This window comes from Panthera leo, chromosome B2 (genome assembly GCF_018350215.1).
Source record: "Panthera leo isolate Ple1 chromosome B2, P.leo_Ple1_pat1.1, whole genome shotgun sequence".
In the NCBI taxonomy this organism is placed as follows: domain Eukaryota; kingdom Metazoa; phylum Chordata; class Mammalia; order Carnivora; family Felidae; genus Panthera; species Panthera leo.
Genome location: NC_056683.1, coordinates 138032986 through 138045272, shown reverse-complemented (window position 1 = coordinate 138045272; position 12287 = coordinate 138032986). Strand labels below are relative to the sequence as shown.

The 12287-nt window shown below is 38.6% G+C and overlaps 1 protein-coding gene and 1 non-coding gene across 15 annotated transcripts in view; both read left to right on the top strand.

The window, feature by feature from the left end:
- IPCEF1 (interaction protein for cytohesin exchange factors 1) overlaps nucleotides 1-12287 on the top strand; it is a 180657-nt gene that overhangs the window by 151238 nt on the left and 17132 nt on the right. For all 14 annotated transcript variants that reach the window (XM_042940118.1, XM_042940112.1, XM_042940121.1 and 11 more), the window contains one exon: nucleotides 548-920. In XM_042940118.1, the coding sequence (XP_042796052.1) occupies nucleotides 548-920 (373 nt within the window). The remainder of the gene's footprint in view (nucleotides 1-547; nucleotides 921-12287) is intronic.
- Nucleotides 6616-6718, top strand: LOC122220783. The gene has a single exon (XR_006202967.1). It is a non-coding gene; the product is annotated as a U6 spliceosomal RNA (small nuclear RNA).

Genomic DNA, 12287 nt, shown 5'->3' with positions numbered 1-12287 from the left:
CCTCCCCATGGTCTTCTGGTAAGTTTCTCAGGATCCACATAAGAGTGAAAACATACGGTATCTGTCTTTCTCTGTATGACTTATTTCACTTAGCATTACACTCTCCAGTTCCATCCACGTTGCTACAAAAGGCCATATTTCATTCTTTCTCATTGCCATGTAGTATTTCATTGTGTATATAAACCACAATTTCTTTATCCATTCATCAGTTGATGGACATTTAGGCTCTTTCTGTAGTTTGGCTATTGTTGAAAGTGCTGCTATAAACATTGGGGTACAAGTGCCCCTATGCATGAGCACTCCTGTATCAGAAAGGGGGGTTTTAAATACAAGAACAAAAAAGCTTTTATTCTGAATCATAGTTGGTAAGACAAATGAAAAAAAACCAAAAAACAAAACCCAAAACGTGTGAATGGTTTTTTAAAATGATTTGTTACTAATAATTTGTTTTTGACACACTGGGGTACCTTCACTGAGAATGGAGAGTAGAGAGTGCTGGTTGAATCATGATTTATTTTATTCACTTTTGGTTTTATTTGTGAAACAGGCTACACAGCAGGCATCTTCATCTTCACCCAAACTGAGCGACACGTCACGTTCTTCCCCTTCCTTGGAAAATACAGAAAAGACACACAGCAGTTTGGCCTCCTCCTTATCTAGAGAAAGACAGTCCTGGATCGACATAGTTAATAGTTCTGCTGCTGCTGACGATGAGGGACAGTCTATAACACTTGCCGTGAATGTTCACTCACCTGCACCGTCAGAGGCAAACAGTCGCAAAGCCCCGGAAAACAGCTGTGCCACATCGGAAAGTGAATTTTTGAACTCTTTGTCTAGTGATGACACTTCTTCATTGAGTAGCAACCTGGACCATCTTAGTGTCCCAGACAAGCCCACTGGATCAAAGATGGCGGACAGAGGTAAACCAAGAAGTTGTTTAATCTTCTCTAGAGAGTGAATATTTGTGTATAGATGTGGAACTCGAAGGTTAATTTGTAAAAAGAACATTTAAAGGCATGAATGATAATTCAATAATTAAACAGTCAGGTGGGGCTAAGCGCAGGGGTTACTTCTGAAAAGGAGTGTATGTGGAAGATTCCAGCTTCAAGGCCATTAATCACCCACTGTAAGTGTTACTGGCCAAATGCTTACAGGTATGAGACATGCGATTTCCCACCACTCTGAGGAAACCCTTGACTCCTTTTTGGTCCCATGTCCTATGCTCTGGAGCCTGTGGTGATTAGATCAGGATTTTGTAAATTGATACTTATAACATTGTCTTTGTGGCTCCAAACAAATGGAGAACCACCTTCCCTGGACCATGACCACAGTCAAGGTCTGGGTCCTTGCTGGTTGGCTTCTGAAGGTGCCCGTGTGGTTGAAAGGAAGACAGACAACTTTCATGCACTTTGGAAGGCAGCACTAGAACTTCCAAACACAAAGGTGAGCACAGTTTATGCTTTCGAAATAAAATAATTTAAGTCTTAGCAAAGGAAAGAGTTAATGGAGTGTAGAAATTAATAATGCGAACTTTCTTTTTTTAAAAAAATTTTTAATGGTTATTTTATTTTTGAGAGAGAGAGATACAGAATGCAAGCAGGGGAGGGGCAGAGAGGGAGGGAGACGCAGAATCTGAAGCAGGTTCCTGGTTCTGAACGCTCAGCACAGAGCCCAACGTGGGCCTTGAACTCACAAACCGTGAGATCATGACCTGAGCCGAAGTCAGATGCTTAACCGACTGAGCCACCCAGGCGTCCCTATAATGTGAACTTCCTTAATACTCTGTGATAATTGGTCTTTATCTTTTGTTCAGACAAGGTTTTTTTTGTTTGTTTTCAATCGTGATGCATCTTTTTGGATAGTCTGTACCTTATTTATTTATTCAGGTATAAAACAAGCTTACCTGATCAAAAGATACTGAGCAATGAGAGAATGTTGAGTTTGGTTTGTATTTTTTTCAGTGTACTAGTGAGAAAAAGTTGACCAGTGAAATTCTCAGGATAACATTTCTAGAGTGGCCCGAAAACACAGATGGCTGCTCTCCCCTCTTCCCTAGCCTGATCAGGGAAAGTTTCTTTCAGTCCTCAAATCTCCAGATAATACCCTATTAATTTAACGTTTGGTGTCAGGGTAATTTGAGCCAAGTATCACAACTGCAGGCCCAGTTGTGTGTGTATGTGTGTATGTGTACACAGTATTTTGAAAAATACAAATTGGATCGCTCTGGCTGGGGACTCCACTCGGCAAGTCACCATGGTTGTCACCACTCCCTGTGGCCTTATCCAAAGATACTTCACGCAGTTGAGTTACCTGCCTGGCTACTCATGGCATTTTTTGCTTAATACCCCTAATTTTAGGCCTGTGATCTACTTTACATTTAAAGAAGTGGAGTGAACGAAGTAATTGGTGAAATAACTTATGTCTATAGGCGAAGGAAGTGAGACAAGGAGGAGAATGGAAACAACAGTGAGGAGTATAGGGGGAGTCACAAGTGAACTCTGAAGAATGGAAAACAGTAGACACAAGCTGGCCTCTGGTTTCAGAGGTGCTGTTGTGTAGAAGAAATGTTGGGCGTAATCTCTGTCTCCTTGGAAGTAAAAACCGATGCAGATTGTGCGGCTAGTGGTGCAAGTAAAAAGGAGGTAGTTTGAAATGGAGCGTAAGAAACTTCTTTTTAATTGGGGCACCTGGGTGACTCAGTTAGTTGAGAGTCTTGATTTTAGCTCAGATCATGATCCAGAGTCATGGGATCAAGCCCGCGTGGGGCTCTGTGCAGAGTGTGGAGCCTGCTTAAGATTCTCTCTCTCTCTCTCTCTCTCTCTCTCTGCTCCTCTTCCTCCCCAGCCCCAACCCAGCTTGCATGCACGTGTGCCCCCTCTCTAAAAATAAAAAATAAAAAAGTAAGCTTCTTTTTTATGTTGAAAACAGTTCAAGATTGAATGGGTTTCTTGGAAAGTAGTGCATTCCTTGTCGTTGGAGGTTTTTCCTCATTCTGAGACAACCATTTTCATTGGGTTTTAATTGCATATCACCTATTGATCACAATTTTTCTTCTTATAAAGATATGCTGAAGAGAGGATTTAAGTATCTTGAACTGGATGGCCTCTAATTTGATACTTGGAAGAGGCTTCCAGATACAAGGCTGCTTGAACTAAAGAAAATCATGCAAAGTAGCACATCTATTATTTTCTAGGTGAAAACTCTTACTTTACTCACGGGGCCATGTGTAGAACTAAAACCTGTCATGTATGCACATGTGCACGTGTGCTCTGTCTCTCTCTGTCTCTTTCACACACACACACACACACACACACACACACACACACACCACCCCCAAATGAGGATGGCTTTAAAAGCAAAATAGAGAATAAAATTCCATTTGCATTCTTTGCTAAGAGATGACCCTGCGGATTAAGTTTTTCTTTAGGATGAATAACCTGTGAGTCATGAGAAGATGCATGCAGCTCTTGTCCATGTCATTCTGGGAGTGCAGGGGGTGCAGAGCTGGCTGGGGACCAATGTCTCTTTCAGTCTAAGGAAGAAGAAACCTGGTATTTTTAAATTTTGAGTTAAGTGCAGATTGACTGACAAAATCTCTTGACATGAAGGTATTCCTCTCAGTAGAAAGGAGGATAAAATAAAAGTATTTTTCCCCCACCGATGTGTTGGCAGTTGCCATATGTTACAAAATTTTTGCTGATGATCTTCCCCTGCTGCTGGGGATTTGGTTAAATTCCCAGAAGAGTTAAACCACATAAAGTCATTGCTATGGAAACAGAGACCAGGTCTTTTTTTGCGTTTGTGATGATTTGCTGTTGAGTAATCAGTCTGCATATTATGCTTTTTTTTTTTTAACGTGTGTTGGAGAATAAGGTAGCTTTTCACTTCTGTGGCTTCTAAAAATTATTCTTTTTAGCTGCCAATTAAAAAAGGGAAAGCCCTGAAGTTGCTGTGTCTGAAATATTGTTCAGGGTGTTTTTATGACAGGGATTGGAATGTCAACACAGTCCAAAACAGGAGTTAGGATTTTAGATTAAGTCGCAGTCTCAAGATGCATTTGCTGGAGAATGAGGCTTGTATCCTAGAAAAGATTCTTATAGGTTACTGCGTCCTGAAACAAGCAGACAGCGTGCATTGCAGCCTTCTTTTTATTTTGACAATGAGAGAAATATTTTGCAGTTACGCAATTACAGTTGTGGTCGCTAGAATTTTATACTGAATTTAAGTGGCTTTTTAGACATCTCTTCCCTGTGGTGTGAGCTAATAAAAAAATGCAGGGTGTTAATTGCATCCTACTGCCTTTCTGCATTGGGAGTTCCAGAGTTCCAGAGCTATCCAGATTCCCCACAGAGTCTTTCCACAAAGCACAGTGGGAAAAGAGGTGATGGGGTCAGTGGAATAGTCCTCTCAGCTTGGTTTTACACTGTATCGTTTCCTTCTTTTGTGAGACGTTACTTGGCCTGTTACTTATGCCTCTGTGATAATGACTCACATGTATGTCTCTATTTACTTTATGCTGACAGTGTGGAGACGATTTTATGTATGCTTACATAAAGGGTATGGAGTGACCACACCCTGGATGCTGAAAAGCTGAATAACCACTAATAAGACTAACGCTCAATTTATGTAAATAAATGGTCAAGTAAAAGGCCAGTCAGAATCAATCTGGGCATCATGTTGACGTAAAAGAATTTTTAGTGAAGAGACAGGCATACTAGAGCATGCATGACATCTCAAGAATGGGACATAAGTGAACCAGATTTTAAGAGTTAGTAAACATTACCAAAATTTTTACACAATCTGAGTGCAGACAGGATGGATGCTACATTATTTTAGTTAGCTACTTCAGATGTTGCTGTAGAAATGATGTGGCATGTCTCTTTAGGAAGCAAGAGGATAATTAAAAAAGCGTTGGATACTGAAGTCCATTCAATTTAGCCTTATTTTTTTGACTACCTAACATGTACTCATGACCGTGTCCTACCAGGAAGACACAGATGAAGAAGATAAAACTTCTGGCCTAAAAATTTTAACATCTGATGGGGAGAGTGGGAGGAATAAGACTTATTTAACAAAAGAAAGCAAAGTAAGTGCCACAGAGAGGTAGAAGGTACTCGAGGGATTTAAAGGAGAGCAGGCGTTCAAAATAGAGAAGGTCACATCTAAGTAATCTGTGATCCAGGTGGGAGGGTCTGCACACGGGGGGGGGGGGGGGGGGGGCGGGTAAGAAAGAGGGATGGAAAAGAAATTTGGATGATGTTGAATGCTGGGCTGGTCGTTAATTTCAGTAGATCGTGGATGATTGTTTCTGGTCAGCGTACTCATATAATGAAAACAATACTTTAGAAAAATTATGTCTACTTTAGAATGTGGGGTAGAAACATAAGGGGACACAGGAAATTGGAAGAGTGGGGAAACTTTTAGAGTAGCTGGGGTGGCAGTGGAAATGGGAAGCAAAGGAGAAACTAAAGGGTTTCTATACTACTCCTGTCAAGGTGAAGAGTGCTTGCTCTTTGTATCTCCATTACTTAATTCGGTCCCTGGATTTCCCAGGGATCCCATTTTTTGAACTATAATTTGAGAAGTGATCCCAAAATAGGGATAAATATTTATGATAGGATAAATCATGAATCTATGTCTCTCTCTCTCTAGGCTTATTTCTGCAGCTCTCTAGTCTTTTACTGATGTTTTATCTTCTGCTTTGATGGTAGAGGAGTTAGATTCTCCCTTTATAGCATGCTTTATTATTCAGTAGAACATTACTCTCCTTTGCATGATCTTCCAGGTAAATTTTTGGATTTGATTTTCAAGTTTAATTTAAAAAATCACATTTGGATTTTGATTAAAATTTTCTTGAACTTTTTAGATTAATTTGCTATCTTTAAATCATCGAGGCATTTCATCTATGAACATGGTATATTTCTCCATTCAGGTCATTTTATGATTTTAAGTACAGGGTTTTTCTTATAAGTCTAGCATATATCTTACTGAGTTTGTTCTTAGACCTTTTATAATTTTTCTTGCATTTGTGAATGGAATCCTTTTATTCCATTTTTAAAATAATTATTATTGCTGTTGTGGAAATAAAAGGTTTTTAATTACATGTTTGTCTTATACTAGTCTCCCTACCTTACAGTTGGAAGTTGCTTTGTTTCTAGATAAATTATCCTATCTTTATGTGATGACCACTTTAGCTGGTCCTCTCTAATAGTTATGCTTCGTTTCTTTTTGTTACTTGTGTGATCGGAATTTTCCTGAAGTTTATTTGCTCTATTACTTTAAAGAAGTCTGTGGCATTATTGATTGCATATTATTTTTATTACCCAGTTAATTAAATTCTGCTTTATCTTTATGAGTTTTCTTTTAATTTTCTTTAGAATTATTTTGTTTGACCTTTGCTAGCTCCTTAACTGCCTAGTTGGTTCACTTTCACATCTTTCTTCCTAGTAAATATATGCAGGTCCTGAGTACCTCTTTGACTAGACCATGCGGTTTGTATAATGTAGTACTTTCACTGTTGGCTATTTGCAAACAGTCCATTTTAAGAGTAATTTAACTTAATTTCTTCTGCAACCAAACATATTTTTAGCAGAGTGCTTTTAAAATTCAGAGTGAGTGCTTCAGCAGCACATGTACTAAACTTGGAACAATACAGAGAAGATTAGTATGATCCCTGCACAGGGATGGCGCATAAATTCATGAAACGTTCCATATTTTTGTTGACCAGAATTAAAATAAAAACTTACGCAAACACAAAATATTTTTGAAAATTTCAAAGTGAATATGTTTTTGGCTGTCTGGATGGGATTCACAAAAGATCAGTGACAAAAGGTCAGTGACATAATTTGAGGAACCATGGTCTTTATAGAAAAAGATGGTAGGTTTCTTAATGACAATGGCCGTGGCAATCTTTCTTAGGTATATGTTTGCACAGTGCTGAACATGACTTCCCCTGATCTACACATCTTCTTGAGAACATATACCTGCAGATACACTATTTGCTCTGAGAAGAATCCTTGGTACTTCTTTGAAATGCTTCTTACCTCATGGTCTCGGATTCATGTTTTGTCTTTATAATTATATTCCTAGCCCATTTTTGCTATCCTGGAGACCCTTGAATACATTTCTCTCTACTTAGCAATAGCAAGAAACTGTGATGATACCAGCACGTGTCTGAATTTGCAGCTTGGGCAAATCGAAGGTCAGTTTTCCAGGCAGACCTTTTCATCAGGATAATATCTTAAGCCTTTGAGATCTATTCCTGCACTATCCTTCTGTTGTTAATTTCTAATTTTTCTCCTTACAATGTTATGCTTTCCTAATTAAAGCCAAAGCAAATAAGGTTCTATCTTCCTCAAACTACACAAGCTATAGTAAGTATAAGATTGAAAAATATTTTTTTAGTAGACTTATATCTTTTTTTAAAGCAATTTTAGGTTCAAACCAAAATTGAGCAGAACATACTGAGATTTCCCATCTGGCCCCATCCCTACACATGCATAGTCTCCTCCATTATCAACATTCCCTCCACCAAAGTAGGATATTGTTACATCTGACCAGCCCACATTGACACATCATTATCAGCCAAAGTTCATAGTTTATGTTAGGGTTCCCTCTTGGTTGTGCATTCTGTGGGTTTGGACAAATGTATAATGACATGTATCCATCACTGTGGTATCATATACAGTATTTTCACTGCTACAAGAATCTTCTGTATCCCACCTATCCACCCCTTACTCTCCTTACCTCATTGGCAGTCACCGATCTTTTTTACTATCTTCAGTTTTGCCTTTTCAGAATGTCATGTAATATAATTTGCAAACAAAGTTTTATTTCTTCCATCCCAATCTTTACATCTTTTATTTCCTTTCCTTGTGTTGCATTAGCTAGGACTTTCAGTACAATGTTGAAAAGGAGTGGTGAGAAGGGAAATCCTGGCCTTGTTACTGATCTTAGTGGGAAAACTTCAAGTTACTCACCATTTATGAAGTTAGCTGTAGGTTTTTTGTAGATCTTCTATATCAAGTTGAGAAATTTCACTTCCTTTTTACTGAGAGTTTTTTTTTTATCATAAATGGGTCATAGATTTTTGAAGTGCTTTTTTTAAATATATGTTGATAGGATCATGTGATTTTTTCCCCCTCTTTTAATCTGTCGATGTGATGGATTACATTAATTTTTGGGTATTGAATTAGCCCCACATACCTGGGATAAATCCCATTTGATTGTGTTATATAATTCTTTTTATACATTGTTGGGTTCAATTCGCTCATATTTTGTTGAGGACTTTTATATCTTATGTTCATGAGGCATGTTGGTCTGTAGTCTTCTTTTTTATAATGTATTTGGTTTTGGTATGAGAGTAAATCTGGCCTCACAGAATGAGTCAGGAAGTATTCCATCTGCTTGCTTCTATCTTCTGAAAGAAATTGTAGAGAATTGGTATAATTTGTTCCTTAAATGTTTGGTAGATTCACCAATGAATCCATCTGGGCCTGTGCTGTTTCAGAAGGTTATTAATTATTATTTCAATTTAAAAAAAAAATTTTTTTAACGTTTATTTTTGAGACAGAGAGAGACAGAGCATGAATGGGGGAGGGGCAGAGAGAGAGGGAGACACAGAATCGGAAACAGGCTCCAGGCTCTGAGCTGTCAGCACAGAGCCCGACGTGGGGCTCGAACTCACGGACCGTGAGATCGTGACCTGAGCTGAAGTCGGACGCTTAACCGACCAAGCCACCCAGGAGCCCCATCAATTTTAAAAATAGAGACAGGTCTATTCATATTATCTATTTCTTCTCATGTTAGTTATGATAGATTGTGTCTTTCAGGGGACTAGTCCATTTCACCTAGGTTATCGAATTTCTGGACATAGAGTTGTTCATAGTGTTTCTTCATTATCTGTTTGGTGTCCAGTGGGATCTATAGTGATGTCCTCCTTTTTCATTTCTGATGTTGGTGACTTGTGTCCTCTCTTTTTTTTGCTTAACTAGCTGAAAAATATTTTTACTTTTGGCGTATTTAGATACTTGGAATTTAGTAGGTATAATTTACTTACTGAGTTTTTAAGAATCCAATTTCAAAATTAGCTCATTGTGTTTATTTGATTGAAGGATAGGTGAAGGGGATACTAATGAGATCAAGAATGAAAATTTTGGCCAAATAATGCTTAACAAATATTTATTGAGAACCTACTGTCCTCCTGGCACAATTGGCCTTTGGAAGTACTTTAGTGAATTATAATAAAGACAATAGTCCTCTTGGGTAGAATTTACAATCTCGTGAATATGTCTATCATGGCAGGGTAGGGAGATAATTAGGTAAATATAAGAAGATAATTTCAGGTGGTGAATAAGTTCTGTTCAGGAAATAAAGTAGGAGTATATAGGGTTGGAGGAAGGACCTTGATTTAGATGACTGGTCGGGGAGGACCTCCCTGAAGAGGTGATCTGAAAGCCAAATGGGACAAAGGAACCTATCTGGCAAAGTGCCCCAGACAGAGAGAAAATAAAATTCAAGGGCTCTAGCAATAGAATAAATTATGTGGTTCAAGAAACAGAAAGAAATCCAGTGTGACTGGAACAGAGTGAGCAGGGGAAGCATAGGAAGGGATTGGAGAAGTCAACAGCAACTGGCTTATGTGACGACTAGTGGGTCCTGTAAGGTGTTTGGATTTTGTTCTAAGTGCAATGGGATGATTTTGGAGGAACTGAACCTAGGGAGTGTTATGGGTGTGGCTTATGTTTTAAAAAGATTACTTCATTATATGGAAAATGGCTATTAGGAAGCTGCAGTACACCCAGTATGTAGTTGTTGAAATATGTAAACAGTGAAATGATGGTGGTCTGGTCTAAGTTGGTAGCAATGGAGTGGTGGGGGGTGGGGGGTGGGGGGGGGTCAGAAAAAATTATACATGTGGGGTATATTGTGCACATAAAATATAAGAATATAAAATTCATAAAAGATTCTTGCCTAGTCTATCCCTAGTCTCTAAAATGCACTGCCTTAGCACAGAGTGAACATTCAAAGAGTATTTGATGAATTGGGTAAATGAATGGATCAGAAGTGGAAGGGAAAAAGTGGAATGAAGGTTGAGTTACAAGTTTTCCAGCACATTCCGTCTCTTGTATAACTAAGTGTAATTGCAATTCTTTAGAATTGGTGTCATTTCCTGGGAAAATGTTTGCTGGGAGGGATTTAACTCCATATTTAAATACATAACTCTAAATATGTACACTGGATTTCCTCTAAGGCCAAAAGAAGGATGTTATACAAGTAATTATAGATCACGCTAGACTGTAATCATCGAGATAAAGAAAAGAGAGCTCCATCTTTTTTTTTTTTTTTGAGAGCTCCATCTTAAAAAAGGTAAGAGCATTTATCTGCTCCAAACCTTCAGTTTTGCTTAGTGAAATTAAAATAGGGTAACTTCTTTTATCTTGCCCCACTACCCTCCCATTTTTGTATTTTGTGCTCACTTGTCTCCATCATGGACCCACATGGTTGATGGACTCTGCAGTTTTTGGAGCCAAGGTTGACATATTTACCTATGGTACACTGGATTTATATCCTTGATCTTAGGCAATTTCCAGCTATTTTCCCCTTTTATTTCCCATTCAACCTCTACCTTGCAAATATATTTTAAAAAGAAAAAAAAAAACCCAAGGAAATGCCTTTTTTGTGTGCATGCCAATATGTTTCGTTTTCTTAGGATGTGAGCAGATATAAAAATTTGATGCCTGCTTTAAGTATTTCACCTAATCCTGAGTGCTCTTATGATTGGAAGAATACATTTCAGAAATAAATGGAATATTTGTTTCAAGAATGTAGAGCTACATGGACTCAATCTTAAGATTATTTCTAAAAATCACTGCCACAAGATGCTATAATAATAAAAAAGAACAACATTAAAGATCACCCAGTAGACTAGGTTTGTCTTTTCAATAAAAGCAATAATAGGGTAAAAGAGTATTGAGTCGGGGCGCCTGGGTGGCGCAGTCGGTTAAGCGTCCGACTTCAGCCAGGTCACGATCTCGCGGTCCATGAGTTCGAGCCCCGCGTCAGGCTCTGGGCTGATGGCTCGGAGCCTGGAGCCTGTTTCCGATTCTGTGTCTCCCTCTCTCTCTGCCCCTCCCCCGTTCATGCTCTGTCTCTCTCTGTCCCAAAAATAAATAAAAAACGTTGAAAAAAAAAATTAAAAAAAAAAAAAGTATTGAGTCACCTAACTTAATAGAAACATCACATACCCAAGAGAAGAAAAGGTGAGAGGCTTTGAAGGGGACAAGTAAAAATACCCGTTTTCTACTTGGATGCTCTTTCCCAGCCTGATTTCTCTATTTAAAAATTTATCTCACCTGCGATCGTTTTTGTTTTGTTTTGTTTTAACCACCTCTTTCCTAACTCGCCTTCTTCCAATGTTCTTTTCTCCATGTCTATGCTTTTCTCTTTATTGTACACAGAACCAGACTACCAGAACCATGATTCAGCTTCGGGCTCCTGATTGGAACTGGATTATCCCCAGGTGCTCAGTTCAAATGCCTGAGCAGAGAATCTGATTATACAGCCTGTCTCCTACATTGCTGAGCAGCTTAGGAATTTCCTGGTCTGGCGCCCTGTGGCCCTGTGAGAACAGTGTTAGCTGTTTAAATCCTGGCTACTACCTCAGAGACAGAGGCTCTGGGTGGGGATTTTTCGCTTGGAAGACAGAATAGTGGGACCAGGGTTCTGAGCCTTGGTCTGCCTGGTCCAGATGGCTGTCATCTCATTGACTGTATATTGCCTGATTTGAAATCTTTCTTCATTGGGCTTTATTCAAAAGGAAGTTCATGAAATATATTTAGCCTAGCATAGTGTTTCAGGCTACGGATTTGGGGTCATAACCTATGTCTGTCTCTTTGTGGCTTTGGTCAGAGTTTTCATATCTTGACAGTCCTTCATATCAGGGCTAATGTTTTTTTTTTTCATAGGGTCCTTACAAAGTTAATGAGATAATGTTGGTATAGTAGGTAATATAGTGCCTTTTACATACTAAAAACTCAATACATGATGGCTGTCTCCACCAGCAGCAACAGCTGTGGAAATAGGCAGTCTGTCTCTCAAAATTATACCGTGGTAATGTTCTTGGTTAGCAGTGTCCTTACTGTTAAAATGAGTTATCCAGATGTATCTTAGTTACATAATTCAAATTTGTCTGTCAGTGTTATTTTAAGTCTTTTGCTATGATGTAGAGTTGTCAGAATCACTAATTAGAAGAAGCCTATGAAAGTTTTTGAATCTGTTCGCATCCA